This window comes from Ostrea edulis, chromosome 5 (assembly GCF_947568905.1).
Source record: "Ostrea edulis chromosome 5, xbOstEdul1.1, whole genome shotgun sequence".
In the NCBI taxonomy this organism is placed as follows: Eukaryota; Metazoa; Mollusca; class Bivalvia; order Ostreida; family Ostreidae; genus Ostrea; species Ostrea edulis.
The window spans coordinates 38,413,883-38,439,654 of record NC_079168.1 but is presented as its reverse complement, the minus strand read 5'-3'; the positions used below and the strand labels follow the sequence as shown (position 1 = coordinate 38,439,654).

At 35.2% G+C, this 25,772-nt stretch overlaps 1 protein-coding gene across 1 annotated transcript in view; it reads right to left on the bottom strand.

The window, feature by feature from the left end:
• LOC125651936 (uncharacterized) overlaps nt 1-22,197 on the bottom strand; it is a 55,948-nt gene extending 33,751 nt beyond the window's left edge. The window contains exons 1-9 of the mRNA XM_048880787.2: nt 22,069-22,197; nt 16,588-16,686; nt 12,943-13,028; nt 10,548-10,637; nt 10,149-10,241; nt 5,385-5,480; nt 5,203-5,301; nt 3,717-3,812; nt 1,590-1,700 (exon numbers count right to left, since the gene is read on the bottom strand). Of these exons, the coding sequence (XP_048736744.2) occupies nt 1,590-1,700; nt 3,717-3,812; nt 5,203-5,301; nt 5,385-5,480; nt 10,149-10,241; nt 10,548-10,637; nt 12,943-13,028; nt 16,588-16,686; nt 22,069-22,136 (838 nt within the window). The 5' untranslated portion in view covers nt 22,137-22,197. The remainder of the gene's footprint in view (nt 1-1,589; nt 1,701-3,716; nt 3,813-5,202; nt 5,302-5,384; nt 5,481-10,148; nt 10,242-10,547; nt 10,638-12,942; nt 13,029-16,587; nt 16,687-22,068) is intronic.
• Between the last annotated feature and the right edge of the window lie 3,575 nt (nt 22,198-25,772).

The following is a 25,772-nucleotide window of genomic DNA, read 5'->3' as shown; positions in this document are numbered from 1 at the left end:
TAAACAAAATCGAAAACAGGGCTGTTGTAAATGGTTTTACTATTTCCAAAACTAAAACTGCATGCATGCATTTATGTTCTAAATGGAAATTTCACGATGATCTGTAGTTGCAATTAGATGGTACTCCACGTTGTTAAATAGATTAAGTTCTTAGGTGTCTGTTTTGATAATAAACTTGAATCTGCACTACTAAGGATATTTGTATGTTATCATGACTAATCAGTTCTTGAAAAGATTTAGAAATATTTTCCTATACATTGCATGTAAAACTTTGATCCCCTATTGTAGCCCCTCCCTGCCATCCCATATGTAAGGTCTTGTCACAAGGAGGCTTAAGAACTACGTACGTTAATTCTGGATTCCCGCTTACATTTCAACTCGTATATTGCAAAAAAGCTCTGCAAGTTTTCTCATGAGATTTTATCAATGCCAACTTTAGAGTGCATAAATTAATTGCTCTTAATTACAATTTCTTTTGACTAGGGGGTAGAACAATATGTTCCCTGAAATCAGGTTTTAAAACGTCATATATTTTAAAGTACTTATTGATATAAATAATTATTTAATTTGTCAAAGTACTTTTATCATTGAATAAAAATGGTTAATCTTTATTTTTCATAGGCTAACCCCATTTGCGATTGATCAAAGGATGAAAAGTCTATAAAACATACCCTCCTCCCGTGATACAATAAAATATATGCTAAATGACATTTTATAATACTTGTTAAAATGAATTTTTGTTTCACTGGGGAAAAGATGTTTAAAGAATATTTTCCATTGAATTCTATAGCGACATACGTGATTTTTAAGCAAAATTTTTGAGTTACCTTTCATTATTTTGTAAAATAAGTCAACTTTTACGAAAATTCATGTAAAAATATAGGCATCAAAATCATTTTAAAATGGTAACTTATACAGAATAAGCAAAAGGTAGACTGCGAAACAATACTACAATGTATCGTTTGCAGTTCTTTGAACAAACTTGAATCTACCATATCTCAGAAAGCGTTCATGTAAATTTGAACCCCATCCTATTTTTCTTGATTCCCCCTATTTTTCTTGATTAGCTCCCATTTCAAGAGGGTATGGACCTTCGTTTGAACAATTTGAATCCCCTTCAACAAAGGGTAATTTGTATAAAATTTGGTTGACATTGGCCCAGTGGTTCATGAAAAGAATATTTTAAAGATACAATTTTGTTTATTAGTGCTTACTTATTTCCACTTCAAACAGGGCGCGATACTTCATTTGAATTTGAACAAACTTGAGTTCTCTTTATCAAATTGTGCTTTGTGGCAAGTTTGTATGCAATTAACCCTGTGGTTCGGGAGAAGTCCATTATGTTAAAAGTTTACAGAAGGACACCGGATAAAAAGTGATCAGAAAAGCTAACGAGCTTTCAGCTCATTTGAACTAAAAACACTGTTAAGCAACATATTGCAAACCAAAACAATTGACTAATTTCAAATATCTATTATCAAATTTAATGCTTTGAAATAACAATATAACGAGTATCTTCAACATTACTCCTAAATCTTTGTTTACCCATGAAACTGCATGTAATTTGCAAACCATGCTCATATACGTACAGGTTCTACATCGTTGGAGTCCTCCATCTCCCGTAAATCCAGCCTTACACTGACAATTTATAGTGTCAGTGCATACTCCGGGGAAACAGGGAGAATGATGAGAACACAAAGCTGAAAATAAAAAAACCCACCTCAGTGCTCAATACATTTATTGCTCATTGTAGAAATTCAATCGTCTGCAACACTATATACATGTAAGTACAATGTACAGTGTATGTCCAGTACTCTTATCTGTTTTTGCATGCTGACATTTTCAAATGTTGAGAAGTACTACTTCCTGGTAAACTTAAAAGGCCCACTAATTTTGCCTTTTTATTGGGATATTTTGCAACAGCTATCTCCGGTAATTGTTCATATTTCACTGTGTTTTCACACGCTGCTTCGCATGTAAAACGATGAACCTTTTACAAAAAGATAATTTTGATGATCCGTTAAATATTACATGTACATCAAGCAAGCGAATAATTCGATTGCTATGAGTATAATTCGGTCGCTATGAGAGTCTTATGGGTAGGGAATCGCATTGCAACCGGGACATACTGGGTTTGGTTCGCGATCGATTCCGGTGCTACCTCAAATTTAAGACGTTTAAGGTATTCAATGTAAAACTGGTATATTTCTAATAAATGAGTGGTGTGATTTTTATAATATCTTTTTGCAGAGATTATCAAATAGAAATAATCCACCATAGGAATTTAAAAAATCCTGATTACTGCTTGATTGATTTCACCTTGAATTTCACAATTATTGATTGAATGTTGTTTAACGTCCCTCTCGAGAATATTTCACTCTTATGGAGGCGTCACCACTGCCGGTGAAGGGCTGCAAAATTTAGGCATATGTTCGGCGCTTATGGCCACTGAACAGGGAGGGATCTTTATCTTGCCACATCTGCTGCAACACGGGACCTCCGTTTTTGCGGTCTCATCCGAAAGACCGCCCCATTTAGTCGCCTCTTACGACAAGCAAGGGGGTACTGAGGACCTATTCTAACCCGGATCCCCACGGGAATATTTCACATTTAAATGTGCGGGAAAAGCATGTATTATCAACATGCTTTTAAATAAAAGTTGCATACATTTTCTCCCTATAAAAATATAAAAAATAAATAAATCATTCACCGCAAATACTTTTTAGAAGATTGGATTTTTCGTATTTTTATCAAGGGCAAACAACTCTTTGGAAAAGTTTCAAGTACAAAAAAGTTTAGCTTCTAATCATTTACTAGTCACATGGATTTGATATATTTAACTTTCATTATTATTTAATAACAATAAACATAAAATTTTGACTTCATTGAAATCGTTCAAAATTGTTCTTTATGCTTTCGTCATACATTAATATAGTCACCATAAAACTTGGAAACGTATCTATATTCGTGAAAAAAAAATCGGATAAAATGTCAATTACCATAATTGTCATGCCAATAAATTGATTGTTAAGTTGCATTACATCATCTTTGAAAAATACTCAATGATCGATTTCCATGTTTTCGGTACTGCAGTCAGAATAGTTAATGAACATAGTTTGTCTCATTAACTGAGATGTACCCCTCATGTTAGTAAAATCATCTTGATTTAGGCTGCTCATCACTAGAACATTTCACAATGCTGTTCCAGGCATTTCTATGTGCTGCTACGTATGGGACGGAAGGAAAATGTGACTTAGAGTATGGATTATTTTTAAATGAAAAATTGTCATTTATTTTGAAAATGACGAAGGTATATAACATAATAAGCTCAGAATGAGTCTAAAATAAAAATACAAGAACATATGTATCATAGGTATGATTATGCAATCTGATTCCCTACAACACATAATGATATACCGAAATAGAGCTGCCTGCAATCAAATAAGGTGGGCTTTACAAATAAACCACACACACACACATCAAAATAACATTACAAAGGAATTGGTGGTGGGTATCAAATCAATTTTGTGTATACTAAACAAATTGAGCGGTTCTTGCTTGTTTCCCATCCCTTAACAATTTAGCGCAGAGTTATATACATTTACTAAACCTATAACATATATTAGTTTTATATTGAGATATATTTACGGGTTTCATAGTTCTATACATTTACTAAACCTAGAACATGTAATAGTTTTATATTGAGAGATACTTACGGGTTTCACAGGTACTTCCGGTGTACGTCTCTAAACAAGAACACGTGTCTGGTGATACGCATGATCCGCCATTTTGACATTGTGGATTACAAACAGCTGAAATAAGACATTTTCATAATCAGTAAAAACAATCCATTGTTTCTATAAATCTGCGATTAAATGTTGTGAATAACGAACAGATAAAATAAACAGTGAAGACAATTCATTGTTTCTAAAATATTAAGTTTGATATCTGTAAAAGAATACGCTACTGCACAGTAATCTATTAAGGTTTTTCCAACTAGCGATAACATAATATGATGGTAGACTGGTACGTACTGACACAGAATCATATGTAACATATACATACACCTATTAACATAGGGAATAATTAAACAATAAAATGCTCTCTTCGTTGCTTCATCGGGTGATGAAGGTAGCAAGCATTGCAGAAAAAGTCATAACCCGCGTAAGCGATTGCTACCTTCCTCACCCTATGAAACAACAAAGAAAGACATTTTGTTGTTTATACCGAGCGAAGCAAGGCTCTAAAGGTAACACGTATGTAAAATAAAAGAAATGAGAAAATCAGCAAATGAATAAAGGTAATCTCTACATACATGTACGTTTACTGAAAATTTTGTGATTCATATGGGCGCCGCCATATTGCTTTGTTAATTAGTTGCTTCTAGAGTTATTTATGTTTTAATTTTGAACGTATAATTTGTATTTCAAACACCCAGTTTGTTAAAAATGAATGGTATGATTATTACTGTTACGGTTTTTAGCCGATCATCAAATAGAAAAACAGTAATACGACTAAATAGATGAACGAGTTCATGAGTTTCTTTAAATAAGAATGTTACCATTTTGAATTTATTGGTTAATTTGGTTTAGTTTTAACGGCCTTTTTAATCGCATACGGGATGTATTGTTGTTGTTTATAATTGTTTGCTCTGAAAAAGAGTAAAACGTCGAGGCTAAATAGGACGTCACAATGCACAGTTTACGCCGCCTTGCGTTTTATTTCTCGCGTTCAATGAATAGGCGGATCCTGTAAAACTGGGTGTTTAGCGCAATGAAAATTTCATAAAAAATATATGTTTTAAATGAATCGTAATCTACCATACTTAACGGAATTATGATTACCAATGAAGAAACGTCAATGACCATTTTATGCTTCGCTCGGTCCAACGGTCACACCGTATACGTATTATTCATACAATTTATGCATTGTTTTAAAATATAAAGTAGATTTAAGTACTAAAATATCATATATGGTTGACCCATTCGTTACGTAAAACGGAACAGTCAAAACATCCTTTGACCTTGATGACGCTCCATATTTGGAGATGATTACAGACATGTGGTACTAAAAACCGGATTGTACTAGTTTGCAACAAACAAGCAGTCATTGTTACAGTTGAAAGCAATGTCTGTTTTAAAAGAAATATAAGACAAACAAATTCAGTGCATATAAATAATAAAGTTTGAATGATAATCTTACGAGTTTGACATCGTGATCCCGTGTATTTAGCTGTACAGGAGCAGGTTCTGGGTGGAGAGGTACACGTACCACCATTCAAACAATGAGGTTTGCAAATGGCTAAAGTAAAATATACCGAATGTTATGAAAGTGAAAAAAAAAATTATGAAATTTATTAATGATTTTTGTGACGAGATGATTACCGTCTGAACAAGTCGGACCAGCATAATTTTCACCGCATACGCAGGTGTCGGGGCTTTGGCAAACTCCTCCATTTCGGCAACGTGGGTAACAAATAGCTGTCGAAGAGTTTACACGAGATATCAAGAACTATAGATATATCACAAACATTTACTAATTGTTAAGAGCAGGATTAGTATAAACCTTTTGGCTTGTTTCCCGATCTCTACAATATTATTAAGATGTATATTGTAAAATGTTGATTGTTGAAAAATATATATCGTTTAAACTATTCAAAGGTGAAGTTTGTCATGATAAAAAATATGTGTAGACTATGCATGCAATGTGTATTTCGCTGCTCTTTAGAGATCGGCTTTGAAGTCGCTCATCTCCGACAGATTGAGAAAATACGGGAAATTTCTTTGTTTAGGCCTACCCAAAGTAAGTCTTTAAAATATCCGAAAATGCAATAATTTACGGCTTTTATAAATTAACTCTGTGAAAATTTCTAATTTTCCTTGCATGCAACACCGTCGCTAATATTAAATCGAACCACAGGCAATTGCATCGCTTGGGGGTCGCATTTACTATATAAAGAGTAAAAGGTATAAAACTCTAAATATAGGGTACCCAAGTTAACCGATGTAAAAACAATAAATTAATTGATATAAAATTCTACTTTGTATTTTAATTTATTCATACATAATCAATCTACATTACTACCAAAGTTCATCCCGAAATTCCGTATACTTCCCAAGATATGCAGAAATGAACTCGGAAAAAATGCCTATTATTTTTTCGTTGACTTTTAGCTGGTCCCTGACACTATGCGACTACACAGAGTGTTTGAGCATTGCAACAAGCTATTATACAGAATGTGCAGCATAAAATATCATTTCTAAAATGAATTTCTTACCCCAATTCATAAAATGAAGTCAGTAATAGCTCCAAGTGACTGAATTTTTTTTAAACCGTCTGTACTTTCACAATCCCAGCCATTAAGGTACTTATAACTAATTACCCAAAAGAGATGGAAGGACCCCTAACGATTTAGAGACTCAAAACTAATATTTATCAATATTGATTCATTATAGTACATACATTATGCTAATAACAAGTCTTTATAAATATACAAATGTCTTATTATGTCTATTTTTATCTAAATCACATTATCACAGGTGTTTGACGATTTATAATAATGATGTCAATGTGGGTACAGTGTAGTTAGTGGCACCGATGAAAATGACTGTGATAAGTGAAAGTACAGACGGTTTAAAATTTTCAGTCACTTGAGCTATTACTGACTTCATTTTATGAATTGGAGTAAGAAATTCATTTTAGAAATGATATTTTATGCTGCACATTCTATTTGATAGCTTGTTGCAATGCTCAAACACTCTGTGTAGTCGCATAGTCTCAGGGCCAAGCCAAAAGTCAACCAAAAAATAATAGGCATTTTTTCCGAGTTCATTTCTGCATATCTTGCGAAGTATACGGAATTTCGGGATGAACTTTGGTAATAATGTAGATTGATTATGTATGAATAAATCAAAATAGAAAGTAGAATTTTATATCAATTAATTTATTGTTTTTACATCGGCTAACTTGGGTACCCTATATTTAGAGTTCTATACCTTTACTCTTTATATAATAAATTCGACCCCCAAGCGATGCAATTGCCTGTGAATCGAACACAAGAAAATATGTATAAGGAAGTGACAAATCGCGATTCACATGTCAATGTGACTGACGTCATGTGATAAAATGTGACGTATGATTTTTGTTTGCTTTGTTGAAAGGCGGATCAAGCCATGAAATAATCCTCCCCCTTTCCCCAGTGAAAAATGTATTTCAAAATTAACAGCCTCTGGGGCAATGCTTCCTTCGTAAATCATTATTTTGAAAATACAATGTAATATCTTTCTTTTATTCTATTATTCGACCATCATACAGAGAAAGATGATTTACAACAGTGATTTGCGTGCAAGTAGATGCCAATTGACAACAAGAAAACAGTATGTGTATCAAACCGAAGTATCTTATTGTACACGTTTACTTTCTATTCCATAGAAGGCTGAAAACAGTGCTGCGATGTAAATTTAGAGAGAGAAAAAATAATTCCGGCATCTGGTTGTCAATGGGGTGTATCCCCATACCAAACCAGGTTATGCAAAAGATACAATAAGAATGAAATTATTAACTAATAGGTGTAGTGTCAGGGGGAAATTGATGCGCATGGATTAACACAGGGTATTTTGAGGTTGCTTTAAGCCCCCACCCCTCCATGCAATGGGTCCAGGATTGTAATCCCAGTAAGTGCCCCTTGCTTGTCGTAAGAGTCGACTAAATGGGGCGATCCTTTGACGAGTCCATAAAAATCCGAAGCACCGTGTCACAACAGGTGTGACACGATAAAGATTCTTCCCTGCTCAAAGGCTGTAAGAGCATAGGCCAAAATTTTACAGTCCTTCACCGGTAATAGTGACGTCTCCATATGAGTGAAAATATTTCGAGCAAGACGTTAAATAACCTACAATCAACCAACGATTTAATGCTGAACAAATCGGTGATTTTTCTGCTGCTTTTAAAACTATTGTCTTTTTCAACACGTTACTTTACACCGAATTTTGTGAAAGCCGTAATAATTTCCAAATATTACAACGGAACACCTATTTTACGATTAATACCTGTATGTCAAAGTCAAATTTGTCTTCGAAAAATAGTGTTTCAACGTGTGACACGATTTACATCGTTTCGGTATTGAATGTCAACCTTATTTTTCACATATTTCTGTATTTTAAAACCGCACATCAAACATAACTCATCTAACTTCGTTTCGGAGTTTAAACAACCTACAATCAACCCACGGTTTGATGTCGAACAAATAGGTGGCTTTCTGTTGTGTTTGAAACTATTGGAGGCTTCAAATCAAATCATTATTGTATTGTTCCGGATTCTTATACGTAATTTTTGTATTAATAAACAGTGATTTATTAGTACTCTACGGAAAAAGTCGATTGGGACTTTAGGTTCGCCCTCCGTCCTCAGTTTTCCGCATTTTCTCTGTTCTTGCAGATATGTATTTCATATTTGGTACATTGTTTTGCCATAACAAGTTACAGAACATGTTGAAGTGCGTCTCGGTCTGTCGATTTTCACTTTGGACTTCGGAAAATAGCATCAATTGAGTTTCCAAATGTTTTATTTCTTGTGTTTGCAAATATTTATTTCAAATTGGTATATTGCTTTGCCATAACCAATTACAGAGCAAGATTGAATTTGGTTTTGGTCTGTTGATATTTCACTAAATTAAGGCCATTGGACATAGAAGAATAACATGAAAAATCAGATTTCCAGATTTTGTTGTTGTGCTTGCAGATATTAATTTGATACATGTTATTGGTACATTGCTTTGTGATTACAAGTTACAGATTAGGTTTAAATTTGATTTCGGTTCGTTGATTTTTCAGTAAGTTATTGCAGTTCGACTTAGAAAAATAGCCTGAATCATCAGAAGATAACTGTATATCCAGGGGTCTGTTCTTGCCCAACTCTTCATTTTGTATTCCTTACAGTTATGAGATTGATCTACATGCATGTTTGTTATCTTCATCTTTAATTGCGGATTTGTTTAAGTGTGCTTCCCGATTACATGTCATATTTGGTATATTGCTTTGCCATAATGTGTTACAGATCAAGTTTTAAATCTGTGATTTTTCGCTGGGTTATGGCCCTTAGACTTTGCAAAGATAATGTGAATTATCAGTTTTCGGACATTGTTTGTTGTGCTTGTTGATCTTCATTTGCTAATTGATACATTTTCAGTTCGCCTGTTCAAAATTGATATAAAGTCACATCCACACCAGTTTAGTTACATCCAAGTTTCTCATTTCTGTAGATAAGAGTACTACACTCATTAACAATTCTAGCATAGTAATACCGTATAGCGGGTTTATTCCGCGGGTTTAAAATCTGACGATTTGCTGGCTGAAAGGTATGCTAATAATTTAAGCGGAACAAATTTCGGAGGACAGGGTAGAGTTGTCTTTCTTTCAAATACTGTTGTCAAAATTGAGTGCATATTTGGCGAGTGAAATTTTGGCTTTCTAACCGCTAAAATGAGTCAAATTTAAAACCAGCGGGAAAATCCCGCTATACGTTACAACAATGTAGTCGAATTATTCATTATCACCTACATTTCACAGTTCTTTGACTTTGCTAAAGACCCAAACCTAATTATTAATTACAGTCGTGTTCCTGGTCTTTTTACATGAATATTAGTTGATTTCCAAACATTCCTATCCTGGTTCCCTAATTTCCCCTATATAATGAATTCTGAAAATTCCTGCGGTCGAATAATTTTTCCGACCGGTATATATGGGACTATGTATTGCCATGCAATACTCTCAGAATGTTTGTTCAAATCTAATTTAGTGGCAAATTTAATACAATAATGTTAGACTTATCTTATCAGACTCACGGCGAATGTTATCGGTTGGCAGGGGATGCTCACTCCTCCTAGGCACCTGATCTCACCTCTGATATATCCATGTGTCCGTGTTTTCCCAACTGTCTATCTTATATTACTTATAGGAGATATGGGATTGATCACTGTTCGTTATCTTCCCCTTTTCATATGAGTACTCTTTGTTTAAGTTATCAAACTTAAATTAAATTGTAACTGGTGTTTGCTTTATGCAAAATGATGTGGAAACACATGCATACTTGTGTTCACGTAGTCTGCAAACTAAATTCCTTCTCAATATCGTCTTTAAGTTAATACTTACGTTTAGAACAGTCAAAACCTGTGTATTTCGGATAACACGTACACTGATTAGGTTTGGTGCAGCGTCCATTCTTGCATGTGGGGTAACACAGGGCTGTAAAACAGAAAGACGTTTTCCACAATATACACCCATTGCATTAAATTAAAACTGTATACAAAATACTTTTTAAAAACTCTTTCCTATCATTGCAAAATATTAACTTTATTTCTCAGATAGTATTGTTATTGTAGAGCATGTTTTTCAAATAGTGAGAAATATTTCTTTTGTTAATAGTATTTTTATTTTGAACGTGTGCATAGCATCTCAATATCGTCTTTCAGAGTAAGATTCAAATGAACTGACCTTTAACATACTAAATAGTAATTGAACTGATCAAATATTCCATACAAAATGTCTTACGAGTTTGGCATGAATTTCCTCCATAACCCGGTGGGCATTCACATACTTCTGGAGCTACACAAGTTCCGCCATTTTTGCAATTGCAAATAGCTGAGAAAAAAGTATATATTTAGAGTATTATCTCAAGATGAATATATATGATCCATGTCAGATAGTCCCGTGGGGATCCGGCTTAGAATAGGTCCTCAGAATCCCTTGCTTGTCGTAAGAGACGAATAAATGGAGTGGTTCTTCGGATGAGACCGCAAAAACCGAGGCTCCGTGTCACAGCAGGTGTGGAACGATAAAGATCATTTCCTGCTCAAAGGCCGTAAGCGCCGAGCATAGGCCTAAATTTTGTAGCCCTTCACCAGCAATGGTGACGTCTCCATATTAGTGAAAGATTCTCGAGAGGAACGTTAAATAATATTAAATCAATCAATTCATGTAAGTGAAGTACCACACTTAGCGCTCAAGGCCGTATCAGTTGGTGTTCATTAGAGTACCAACGCCTGCCGCTTTAAAACCTCCGTTTTAAAAGTCATATCCGAAAGACCTTAGATTCTCACTTCCAAATGCTGAGCGTTTGTCGAAGGAGCACTAAGTTGACGTCTTAGGTTTAACGCGGCCATGGTGCGAACAGGACTTCAACACACGACCTCCCGGTTACGATGCGAGCGTTGTATCACTGAACTACGGAGATTGGGTTTGTATGAGTAAGAAAACGTTTGGTCTCTATTGTAGTTCTACTATCTTTTTTCAAACCATGCACACATTGATGGGCAAATCTTTAACAAACACACTTGATAATTTAAATGTTTGTTTTCATAAAAGCCTGTTATCATAAAACCTTTTTATCATAAGAACTTGATATCATAAAAGATTGACATCATAAGAGATTGAGATCATAAAAACTTCATATCATCAAATACTACGTTTATCTGATCAAGATATAGGGCTCACGGCAGGCTTCACCGGTTGACAGGGGATGATTACTCCTAGGCACATGACCGCACATCTGGTATATTCAGGGGTGCTTGTTTGTCCGACTCTTTATTTTGTATTGCTTATTGGAGTTATAACAATGATCACTGTTCGTTATCTTGCCCTTTAATCATAAAAGCTTGATATAATATAAATGTTTGTTATCTTAAAAATTTGATATCATAAACGCTTGGCATCATAAAAGCTTGATAAAAAGGTGAAGATAACGAGAAGTGATCATCAGTCTTACAACTCCAACCTATAAGGAATACAAAATAAAGAGTTGGGCAAAAAAACAAAAACAACAACCCTGGTCGCAGTGGACATAAAAGAGGAGGGGTACCACAAAAGCTTGGCATCAAAAACCTTGATATCATAAAAAGGTTGGTATTATAAAACTTTGATAGCATAAACAACTAGTGGTTGCGGTAGTCTGGTGGTTAGGGCGTTCGCTTCACATCCGGGAGTCTGGGTTCAGTGATTAGGGCGTTCTCTTCATGTAGCCAATACAACCTATCATTGAGTCAAATGCTGTTTGCCTTGTTTCATACCAATTGTTAGGCCGTTCTTGGCACACTGATATTAACTACAGATAACTCCGTTTACCTCATCAAGATATAGGGCTCACGGCAGGTGTGACCGGTCGACAGGGGATGCTTACTCCTCCTAGGCACCTGATTCCACCTGTGGTATATTTAGGGGTCCGTGTTTGCCCAACTCTCTATTTTGTATTGCTTATAGGAGTTATGAGATTGATCACTGTTATCTTCACCTTTCATCCGAGAGATCCGGGTTCGGCATCGCGTCATTTAACCGACTAGTCCTCCGCTAGAAGTGAAAGCCACGGATCTTTTGAATTTGACTTTAAAAACGGAGGTCCCGTTATCACGGTAAGCATTGACACGATAAACAACCTTTGCAGCTAAAACAGTCAGCGTTGTGCACGAGTTCAAATCTGTGGCACTTTATCTGCAACTGGTGACGTCTCTACATGAGTGATCCCGTGGGGATCTGGGTTAGAATAGGTTCTCAGTACCCCCTTGCTTGTCGTAAGAGGCGACTAAATGGGGCGGTCCTTCGGATGAGACCGCAAAAATCGAAGCCCCGTGTCACAGCAGGTGTGACACGATTAATATCCCTCCCTGCTCAATGGCCATAAGCGCCGAGCATAGGCCTAAATTTTTCAGCCCTTCATCGGCAGTGGTGACTTCTCCTTATGAGTTAAATATTCTCGTTAAACAAAATTCAATCAATTTCTACATGAGCGTAAAAGTATGTAACGGGACTTTAACGAATTGCTAACATTTTCTTCAAAACGTCAACAGTCTGAATGGAAATTTTAAAAATGGAATCCTTTTTGATGAGTAGTACATTGTGTAACTTGTTTTACACAGTTGTAAATTCAAAACTATACTGTCAGTTGTAAACATACGAGTCCCACAATTTCTTCCTCCGTATCCTGGGCAACATCTATGAATAAGCATGTAGCGTGACCGGGTGACATAACGGTAATAGATGCTGAAAAGGAAAATTCATAATTCAATTTACAAATATGAATTATACAAAGTATTTAATTAAGTTTCATTCTGAATGTACTGACACTATCACATATTTCTCTCTTATCAAAATATATTGTGAAATACTGACGCCGCCGTACGGCATGATACTCAACGAAAGGTTTTGTAACAAGGAATACACAAATGAAAAACGGAAATCCCTATCACTTGAAATCCTTAAACAACTTTGGTTTTTCAAAAAGTCATGAAGTCAGATAATTTACTACTTAAAGAAATGTCTTTGTCAAATGTAATACTCGTGTGAATTATGAAAAGCTATATCACTAAACATTAAAAAATTAGGGCAAAGGTTCAAGTTTTTTTTAGAAGCAGGTTAAGGTCACAAGATCGAACATTTCAGTAACAAATCAAGAATACAGATGTGAAATATGAAACTCCTATCAATAACATTTATTTAAAAAGTGAAGTGAAGTTAGATTATTTTCAAAAGTAGGTCAAATTTTAAGGTAAAAGTCACGAGGTCAAATAGAAATGGCCCCAAGGAATACACAAATGAACAAGAGTACCACAAACGGTACAATATACGCCCGTCGGACAGTGAAATTCAACTTGGAAGCTTATAGTGCACTCTAAATTGATATAACACACATTCTGAATAGAAAAGCCTTAGAGGGTCATAGTGCACCAATTCATCTGACATGTAAACTGATTATGTATATCTCTGAGAGTGAGGTTGTCACAAAATGTCGGTGCAATATCTATGTATGATGATAAAAAGTCCAGGAAACCATTTGTTGTTGTTTTTTGGCGCACCAGTTAAGTTGAAATATAAACCGATTATGTATTTCTTTGAGAGGAAAGTTGTGACAAAATTTCTGAACAATACCTGTCACCATGACAAAAAAAATCTGAAAAACTGTTTGACCTACTTCTACCCCTAAAGTAGGTCATAGTGCACCAAGCCAGCTGAAATGCTAACTACACTTGTATTCTTCCGAGAGGAAGCGTTTGATTAAATATCAGGGCAATATCTGTATCCGTAATCAAAAATAGCCTGAAAACTGTTTCACCTATTTTTAGCCCAAAAGTAGATTAAGGATGAACCAACCCAGCTGATATGTAAACTGAACTTTTATTCCTCCGAGAGAAAGCCTGTGACTAATCTTGAACGTAATATCTGTATTCTTAATAATAAAAAAAGAACGGGAAACTGTTTGACCTATTCTTAGCCCAAAATTAGATCAAGGATGAACCAATCCATCTGAAATACAAAGTGAACTTACATTCCTCCATGAATAGGCAATGACTAATTTTCAACACAATATCTGTATTCGTAATAAAAAAAAAAGCCCAGGAAAAATGTTTGACCTATTTTTAGCCCAAAAGTAGGTCAATGACAGACCAATCCAGCTGATATGGGAACTGAACTTGTAAGAGGAAGGCAGTGACTAGATTTCAGGGCAATATATGTACCTATAATGAAAAAAGCGCGGAAAACTGACATACTTTTAGTCTTAATGTAGGTCACGAATGGACAGGTCAATCCAACTAACATGCAAAGCGAACTTGTATTCCTCTGAGAGGAAGTTTATGTGCAAATTTCAGGGCAATATCTGTATCTGTAACGAAAAAACGTCCGGAAAACTGTTTGAGCTACTTATACCCCTTAAGTAGGCCTAGGACGGCTGAAATGCAAACTCGCTCTTACACTTCTTGAGGGAGAAATTGTGATCAAATTTCAAAGTTGTACATTAAAGGTGAAGATAACGAACAGTGATCAATCTCATAAATCCCATAATCAATACAAAATAGATAGTTTGCCCAACAGACCCCTGGACACCAAAGGTGGGATCAGGTGCCTAGGTGGAGTAAGCATCCCCTGTCGACCGGTCACACCCGCCGTGAGCCCCACATTCTGACCAGGATTACTCCTCCTAAGCACTTGATCCCACCTCTGGGGTGTTCAGGGGTCCGTGTTTGCTCAACTCTATTTTGTTTTGCATTTAGGGGTTATGAGATTGATCACTGTAGGTTATCTTAACCTTTCATGCATCTGCTACGGAGAACAGTCCGCAAAACATGACATCGGACTGACAGACAGATAACCAGCCAGCCAGACGCACGGACATCGCCATAACATAATAGTGAAGGGCGAATAAAAATGAAAGCCTTATCACCATCCAAAGTTTTTGCGGACAGACAGACAGACCGAAATTATATGCCCAGAATCTCTGATTACTTAGGCTTAAAATTAATATTTCTGCACATCCCATTGACTCATTATGATATACATATCTTACAATTTACAACATCAAACCCGATAATTATAAATATGAATATTACGCATCTTATTTTTAATTAATAGAAATTGAATCTTTCGTTGAATTATTCATCTGAATGAATGCACTATCCAAACATATCTAATATCATATATAAATGTTTAATCATCTAAATTTCTAATAACACGTCAACTGCCACCACTTTCAACAATCCCCTTGGAATCCGGGTTAGAATAGGTCCTCAGTACCCTTAGGCCACTAAATGAGCAGTACTGCGGATGAGACAGCAAAATCAAGGTCACAACAGGTGTAGTAGATGTACGAAAAAGATCCCCTCCCTACTCAAAGGCCGTTAGCGCCGAGCATATGCCTAAATTTTGAAGCCCTTCACCAGCAATGGTGACGTCTCCGTATGAGTAAAAAAGTTCTCGAGCGTCTAACCTACCACTTCCAACGAGTACAAAATCTGACCAGTGCACACAGCAATTAGAAGCTCAAGTCCTTACCAATAACATATCACCGACCACCATGTCTGAGAAGAACACAATGTTACAAATATTACTTTTACGGCCACCACCCTATTGAATATAAATTCTTACCAATGATTTCTTCACGGTCACCACTTACAACAGACACAAATGTTTACTAATAACATCTACACGCCGAGTACGCCCAACAACTACTTAGCACCGATTCTTATCAATAACATCTACACGATCAAATCGTCCAACAGCTACATAACACAAATTCTTACAAATAGCATGAAAGGTGAAGATAACGAACAGTGATCAATCTCATAACTCCAAAAACAGAAAATAAAGTTAAATAAACACGGAACCCTGTATATGCCAAAGGTGGGATCAGGTGCTTAGGAGGAGTAAACGGTCACATCAGCCGTGACAAACACTTTCAACAAACACAGTCTGGCCAATAGCATTTACATGGCAACCACTATCAAGAAATGCAATTTTCTACCAATAACGTCCCACGAGCACCACGTCTATGAAGAACACAATTATGATACTTCTTTTACGGTAATCATTCTCATTAATCACAATCCCGTATTAGAAAGGTCCTCAATATCCCTTGCTTGTTGTAAGAGGTGACTACATGGGGCGGTCCTTCGGACGAGACTGCAAAAAATCGAGACCCTTGCAAGTGTAGTATGATAAAGACCTTCCTCAAAGAATGTATACGCCTAGGCCTTTCAGTGGCAATGGTGACGTCTCCATATCAATGAAACAAACAATATACAACTACCCATTAAGTACAAACTCTTACCACCAATTCGTATCCGGAGGCGGCCACCACAACCAACAAGCACAAATTTTTTCACGGTAGTATTTCACACCAGGGTCTTGTGTATAGCAAGGGACTGCCCTAAAATACCAAGCAAAAATCAATACTTATGATAACGTTTCTGGTTAATGGCATTTAAAGAATGAAATTGATCAAAAGTAAAAAAAAAAAAAGGATGTCAGGATTAACAAAATGTTAGTATTAACAAGATGTCAGGATTAACAAAATGAAAACAGTGAAGATAACGATAAAGATAACGAAATGTTATCAATGTCATCAATCCTATAATTCAAATTAAGAGCTGGGCAAACACGAACCCTGGATATTTCAAATATCTCGTTTTTATTCGCCCTCTTAGACGATTTTTTTCTCGATTGTATATCATTTAACTCTCGTGGACATCCGAGTTAGAATAGGTCTTCAGTACCCCTTGCTTTTCGTAAGAAGCGACTTCGGATGAGACCTCAAAAATCGAGGTTAACTTGTGACAGCAGATGTGGCACGATAAAGATCACTTTATGCTCAATGGCTAAGACGCTGAGCATAGCCTTATTTTTTAACCCTTCACCGGCAATGTTAATGTCTCCATATGAGTGACAGATTCTCGAGAGGGACGTTAAACAATGTACAATCAATCGATCTATCATTGCTGTTACTATAACAACCACATATTCATTTACCACACCATTTTGTTAGTATGTATCATTTTAAAGATAAAAAGAGAAAAAGAAATAAGTAATAATGGATTTAGATCATATATCACTGTAGATACATGTATATTGTAACACATTTTGCCAATGCATTCATCGTCACAAACCACTCTTATTTTAGCTATCAAGCGTGGCTAGCGATGGTGCAATATATTCTGCTTATTGTATTGTAAACAAAGCAAGCTATTGACGCTTTTATATCTGCTGTACAACTTTTTATTTTGTGGAATTTATGAGATTGATCACAGCTCGTCAACTTCACCTTTCATATACTGATATTAGAATTTGAGGAGTAAAGGTATTGTATTTCTATTGGGCATGGTTTATATGTATTGTAGGTTTATAAACTTTAGATTTTAACTTCTACTGCTAATGTTTTACAATATCATTACTTACATGACGTATACACTGTGATAGTTTATTGGATATCATTAAGTACATGACGTATACACTGTGATAGTTTATTGGATATAATCACTTACATGATGTATACACTGTGATAGTTTATTGGATATCATTACTTACATGACGTATACACTGTGATAGTTTATTGGATATCATCACTGACATGACATATACACTGTGATAGTTTATTTGATATCATTACTTACATGACGTATACACTGTGATATTTTATTGGATATCATCACTTACATGACGTATACACTGTGATAGTTTATTGGATACCATCAATGACATGACGTATACACTGTGATAGTTTATTGGATATCATCACTTACATGACGTATACACTGTGATAATTTATTGGATATCATCACTGACATGACGTATACACTGTGATAGTTTATTGGATATAATCACTTACATGATGTATACACTGTGATAGTTTATTGGATATCATTATTTACAAGACGTATACGCTGTGATAGTTTATTGGATATCATCACTTACAAGACGTATACACTGTGATAGTTTATTGGATACCATCACTTACATGACGTATACACTGTGATAGTTTATTGGATATCATTACTTACATGATGTATACACTGTGATTGTTTATTGGATATCATCACTGACATGACGTATACACTGTGATAGTTTATTGGATACCATCACTTACATGACCTATACAATGTGATAGTTTATTGGATATCATTACTTACATGACGTATACACTGTGACAGTTTATTGGATATCATCACTTACATGACGTATACACTGTGATAGTTTATTGGATATCATTACTTACATGATGTATACACTGTGATAGTTTATTGGATATCATCACTTACATGACGTATACACTGTGATAGTTTATTGGATATCATCACTTACATGACGTATACACTGTGATAGTTTATTGGATATCATTACTTACATGACGTATACACTGTGATATTTTATTGGATATCATCACTGACCTGGCGTAAATAATGTTATAGTTTATTGCATTATCATTATTCTATTTCAAGGGACGAAAAGGGTGAAAAGCCCATTTTAGCAAGTTATGGATTATTGTGTTTCCATGACAACCACAACATAAGGTAATATTACATTATTCAAAACTTGCTGTATTAGCTAACTGGTCAATGTTTATTCCTATTTGACGAAAAGGTTGAAAAACTAGAGATTGTTTTTATAAAAAAACAAATGTTTCTCCAGCTCCTCAAATTTCAAGTGCTCCGAATGAAACCTTCTACCTTTAATGTGCTGCATGATATGGAGGAGAAAGCATGAGCAGAAACATAGCCATTATGAACTCCGATAAGCCACACAGGAGAAGTGTTCACAAACTATGTTACACCCTCCACCCCTCAGATCCACTGTAAATTTAAGGACGACAATTGGATTTTCCTGTCCCTACACTATGCACATCTGCAAATGACATTGAAGTATTGTACTAAATGTCAACTCTATCGGATAAGCCATATAGGAGGAGAATCGTTCACAAGCTATTTTATCACCCTACGCCCCTTTTGGATCCATTATAACTTTTAGGAAAATAATTGGTTCCCCTGTCCCGACAATATGCACATCTAACATTAGCAATGAAGCATTGTACAAAGTTTCAAATCTATCTGATTAGTCATATAGGAGGAGAAATGTTCACAAGCTATTTTACATCCTCCAACCCTCTTAAATCCACTATAACTTTTAAGAAAATAATTGGATCCTCCTGTCCTGACAATATGCACATCTACAAATGCCAATGAAGCATTGTGCAAAGTTCAAAATTTATCATATAAGCCATATAGAAGGGGAAGTGTTCACAAGCTATTTTACATGCTTCAGCAAAAGCACTCACTGTTGAAAAACGTAGAGCCAATGTGAAATAAAACCTGATAAATTGAGCTGCTTGTTGATGGTGCAGGGGTTCCAACAGTCTCGTTTAAAATACGTTTTTCGCAAATTCTATGGTCTTTGTAACGATCTAGTTTACCAATACAACCTATCATTGGGTCATTTGCTGTCTGAGGTGTTTCATACCGATTGTTAGCCCGTTCTTGGCCTAATGATTTTGACAACGCATAACTCTGTTTATCTGATCAAGATAGGAATTGTATGTTTTAATGTATTATACCTGAGACATTATATGCTGTGTGCATTTCTTCTTCTTCTTATTTTAATACGCCCTGAAACTGATGTTTATTCTTATCTAGCATATTTATGGTATCTTGTGTTTTCATGTTTTATATGTACAATGAGGATAGGTACAACTTTTAATGTTTTATTTATTTTTTATGTATTATGTGTATAACATTCTCTTGTAAGGTATTTATGCATTGTAAAGCACCTTTGAGCGTACATAGTGTATGAAAAGGGTGCTATATAAATATGGTATTATCATTATTATATAGGGCTCACGGTGGGTGTGAACGGTCGTCAGGGGATGCTTACTTCTCCTAGACACCTGATATCACCTCTGGTATATCCAGGAGTCCATGTTTGCCCAACTTTCAATATTGTATTGCTTATAGGAGTTATGAGATTGATCACTGTTCGTTATCTTCACCTTTCTGCTAATATAAAAATCCGAAACATATGAACGTTTGGTAGACAATAAACACAGATATTCATTTCTAATTTTAGGTTTCTCTTATTTTAGCCTAATGCAATATTTTATAGGTAGTTAAGTCATAATAATAACATTTTTACAAGACTTTTCCAATATGATCATATTTGGTGAGCATGTGAAAAATATGGATATTACAAATGTTATTTACGTGTACTAACTTTTCTTTAACTCATGGATAGCATGATACTCAGTTCCATGACATTAGCATATCCCCTTTAATCATCAAAATTACCATCGAGATGAAAATATGTTTTCCCTAGAAGGAATTCTAATCATTCAATTATTTTGAAGAAAATGTTATTTCAAAAACTGTATTGCTGAATTTAAAAAGCTCTACTTAGAGAATTCATACAACATGTTTCAAATTGATGTAAATATTATCTTTTCATTTCAGTTGTCGGGTAAAGAATGAAGGACGGCTTAGGAAATTGGGATTACATTATATATGATCTGAAAACAAAATTGTAAATAGATATCTTTAGTTTTATCCCGTGGGGATCCGGGTTAGAAAAAGTCCTCAGTACCCCCTTGCTTGTCGTAAGAGGCGACTAAATGGGGCGGTCCTTCGGATGAGACCGCAAAAACCGAGGTTCCTTGTCACAGCAGGTGTGGCACGATAAAGATCCCTCCATGCTCAATGGCCATAAGCGCCGAGCATAGACCTAAATTTTGCAGCCCTTCACCGGCAGTGGTGTCGTCTCCATATGAATGAGATATTCTCGAGAGGGACGTTAAACAATTTTCAATCAATCAATCTTTAGTTTTATTTTATTACTTGAATGTTTTAAAGTATTTTGTTGTGAATGAAACATTTTGTAATTCATTGGAATTCCATTAGAAAACAGCAGCACGTTCACATTCTGATTAAAAGTGAACTACATAACCACACACTTTTTTCTCTTTTCAACCAAAAAAACCAGACTGATTTTGGAAATGGTTTTGAAGGCTCTTCAACATGACATGTTACATCTGTTTTTAAAATGTATATGTATTTTGTAGGAGTTATGAGATTAATCACTGTTCGTTATCTTCACCTTTCATTATGCAAATTCATGGTCCATATCTACCTAATTGTACAAGTGAAATATCAGTTTCTCTCATCTGTAATTATGCTTGCTACTTTTGTGTGTAACAATGTCTTCAACCTTGACGAAGCAATCATGATAATCACTAATCATTTACCATAGGATACTTTGTTCCATGATTTAAACTGCTTTATTTTCCCAGTTGTTCAGAAATATATGAATGAATCTTGAAGATTTAATCAATTTTTGAATTTACTTGTACCACTTGATACATATGTACCTCTTTTGTTCATTGTGTAATTTTCATTTTTTTTTTTTATAGTTGTATTAGCTACATGTACTCGTATATTGATATTACCGTAAGAGATGAACGTTTACGTTAATTTGCCTTGATTCCATTTCTTTTGTATATAGATTATACAAATAAAATAGGTTCAGACCAAATCAACCTTTTTAAAACCTCACATTGTGCTATGAAGAACCACAGCCAATATAAGGAAACACGGATAACATACAATGCAATATTCAATAATTCATGTGTATACTGGTTTTGCCAATCTGCGGTATCAATTTTATATTTGAAGACAACAAAAGTTATATCTATTAACAATTCCCTATAATGAGTTAACAATGTAAAAATTTCTCGAACATTTAATTTATAAGAATTAATTACATTATAATTACTCACCAAGGTTCAAAGAACGTGATAATCAACACAAATGATATGATACGACAGAGTCCGCATTTGGTCGCCATCCTTTCTAGCGGTGTGCTGAGCACTAGTCCGATCAATGCGCACAAATGACTGGCATAATTGAACCGGGAAGGAAATGAAGTCAATCGCAGGCAGACAATGTCACAGTTTCATTGGATATTAATATTAAAAACTTTTAGGATAAAATACCAAACATTATTTTATTGTTTAGTGTTATAATTAAGCCACTGTACATACCCTTAAATATGCATGTCTCTCCACTTTATTCGATACGCAATAGCCGAGGCAGGTCGTTATAATGTTCTAATTTGCAAATACAACTAGTCATTAGGTCGAAGGATCATACCTGTACATATTCAAAAGAAAGGTACGGTCACGGTAGCTCAGTGGTAGAGCTATTGGTTCGTAACCGGAAGGTCATGAGTTCGAGCCCCGCTCGTGTCTTGGCCGCGTCAAACCAAAAACGTTAACAGAGATAGTGATTGCTCCTTCGCCAAACGCTCGGTATTTAGAAGTCAAAAACACGGGTCATTCGGACATGACATTAAGGTCGGAGGTCTCGTGTTGCGGCAAACGTTGGCACACTAAAAAACCCTTACTGCTGCAATCCTGAGCGCTAAGCACATGTCTGAATTTGTGGTACTTCATCTACATCTGGTGACGTCTCAAAATGAGTGACAATTCTCGACGGGACGTGAAACAACAAACGACAACAAAAGAAAGTATCCAAGATAATAGAATCCCCCCCCCCCCGGGAAATAAACAACACTTTCTATGAAATCCATTTATGGACAGTTGATCCAATCTAGAATCACGGGCACTTTCATTAAGAGAAATAGCTAGAGAATTCCCCGACCTAAGCCATGGTTACTGGTATAAATTATACGGTGACCCCGCCCTAAGCCATGGTTAATGGTGTAAATTATACGGTGATCCCGCCCTAAGCCATGGGTAATGGTGTAAACAACATAAAACTACAACACATGAGGATGCTTCTATATCATTTGTATTAAAGTTGTCCCTGAGAAGAAGATATTTAGAGAAATGTGCTCAGTCAGTAATCATTAAAACGCATTGTGTTTTTTAATGTTGTGTAGGTCCCATTCTGAAGTCTTTCACTCATACGAAGACGTCACCAACTTTATCAATTAACACGGTAGATTATATTCGGTGGTTCTGGATAGTTTTAGCAAATTCGCCTTATTTCTTCTTTCCCTTTGGACTTCATTTGAATAGACGACGTGTATTCCCTTCAACCAAGGATGACTTTTATTAATTTGAGTGGAATTTTGTCCAGTGGTTTTGAAGAAGAAAATTTGATCAAATGGGAATGAAGCAGTTGGTAGAAGCACGAAATCTGTTTCTATGGCAAGATCCGACAACATTCGGAATATACTATAAATCAGTAAGAGATAGAATTCCGTGAAGATTGATTTTGCTCAAGTATATACGGTATCTTAACTATACGTGGTGACAGTTCATAAAACTGTTCAGGTAGTATTCGATAGTCTGCTGTGTAAAAGTGAAAATAACGAAGAGTGATATATTTCACAGATCTACAAAAAATACACAATTAAGAACAGGGCAAACACGGACCCTTGGAAACACCAGAGTTGGGAACAGGTGCACAAGGAGATTAGGTATCCCTGTCGATCGGTTACACCCGCCATAAACCCGCTATCTTGATCAGGTAAATGAAGTAAGGTCAGTAGTCAAAATTTATATTGAATTGAGAGACCAAATAAAATGATAAGTTACTTTTTATCACGTGTTGATTTCAATCTTGTTTGTCAGTCTTCCAGGCAATTTGCCAAAGACAACGAGTTAAAACATCTTGCCATAGTTGGTTTAATTTCCGTCAAGAATTTTTCACGGATATTGAGACATAGCTAACTGTAGGTGAAGCACCATCACAACGATAGGATATAAACATGTACATGTAATTCCACACCTATTCGCATAGGCAGTGCTAAAAACAAAAGAAAACGGAGTAGATATGCATGCAAACCACTTTATACATTTACACGTACATAAACCTCTCAAAATCGATTTAAAAATAATTCTGATATTTTAGGAAAAGATAAATTGCCAAGCTGTTTGGAATTGTTGTTCTTTCTATACAACAAATGCAAGGTTGAAAATTTGATTGCGTATCACAACTTAGAAATACAAAAAACTGAAAATAACTGGCTTGTATGGAAAACACTTTATGACAACATAAAAAAATCCTAATTTTGCTATTTCATGCAAAACCTTTTTTTTTTTTTTTTTTTTTTACTTTTGAAGCTACTTTTATTTATTCAGTATTGTTATCACTTTTTCTTCCACAATTATATTAAAAATGCAAGCACTTACCAATAAAAGTATGATTGTAAGAATGAAGGAAATTAGAAAAAATGACATCTGTTCGTTTGTCTTATATCAATGTTTGGGGATCTTTTAAAAATAAATTATAAAAAAAAGTTTAGGACAAGAATAAAAAATATAAGTTTTTTATTTTATCAATAAAAAATGAAATGCATCAATTCTTGAAATAGTGGCTAGCCTACTGTACATGACAGGAAAGGAAACAAGGAAGGACAAAGAAGGAAGAAAATGTTGCTATTTAAAATTGAAATCATGCAAAGCTTTTCTTAACATGATTTGTTTTACGAACTTTCTTCCGCGTCTGGCTGTTTCCAGTCTGATAAGAGAAATCGGAGACTTGGAGTAACCTTCCGCGAATTATGGAATTCGTACAGATAAGAGATGTTTAATGGTTTACCAAGCTACTAAAACAAATTGTGTTATTTATAATTTTCGTGATAAAGCATTTTCATTATCATTTATTCACAAATCCAAACTCTTTCCGTTGTAGACTATGTATATTATTGATCTTTGCTTTGTTTATTTATTCATTGTACATATCTTGCTCATATTGAGACGTCACGAGCTCTTGGAAGTAAGTTAGTCCGACTAACCCATTTAGGTCCAAAATATACGCCGATTTAAACTGTCGTCTAACGGTATGCATAAATCAGAGATGTTGGTCACATGAAAAACTTCTAGAATCACAGAAAACTGAAATATGAGTTTTGTCACCTAACCAATTATTTATGTTAGATAATGATCGAAGTAAAAAAGTTTATAATTCTGGCATGAAAGGTGCATGTAAATTGATTGTATATTGTTTAACGTCCCTCTCGAGAATCTTTCACTAATATGGATACGTCATCAATGCCGGTGAAGGTCTATAGAATTAAAGTTATTCTCGGCGCTTACGACCTTTAAGCAGGAAGGGATCTTTATCGTGCCACACCTGCTGAAGGTCTGCCCGCTTTACTTGCCTCTTATGACAAGCGTGGGGTATCGAGGACGTATTCTAACCCGGATCCCCACGTGATGGTGCATGTAAAGCTTTTGGAAGCTAGACCAGTATACGATATAGTCCACCAGTGTGTCATCTAATTAATTAGCACGTGAAAGTAGTAAACAGAAATTTAAGCTAGCAAGAAAATGGAAAATATGATTAATGTTTAGGACATGGCCAAACGAGTAAACGAAGCGCATAATCTGGTTGAGGTTTAGCCCGTATTCGTCCTGGTGAAGTTATTTATAATTCGTTAAGTTTAAAAGATAAATTTTATTATTTATTCATTTATTTCTACTGTACATTAACAATAGAATATCACTCGTGA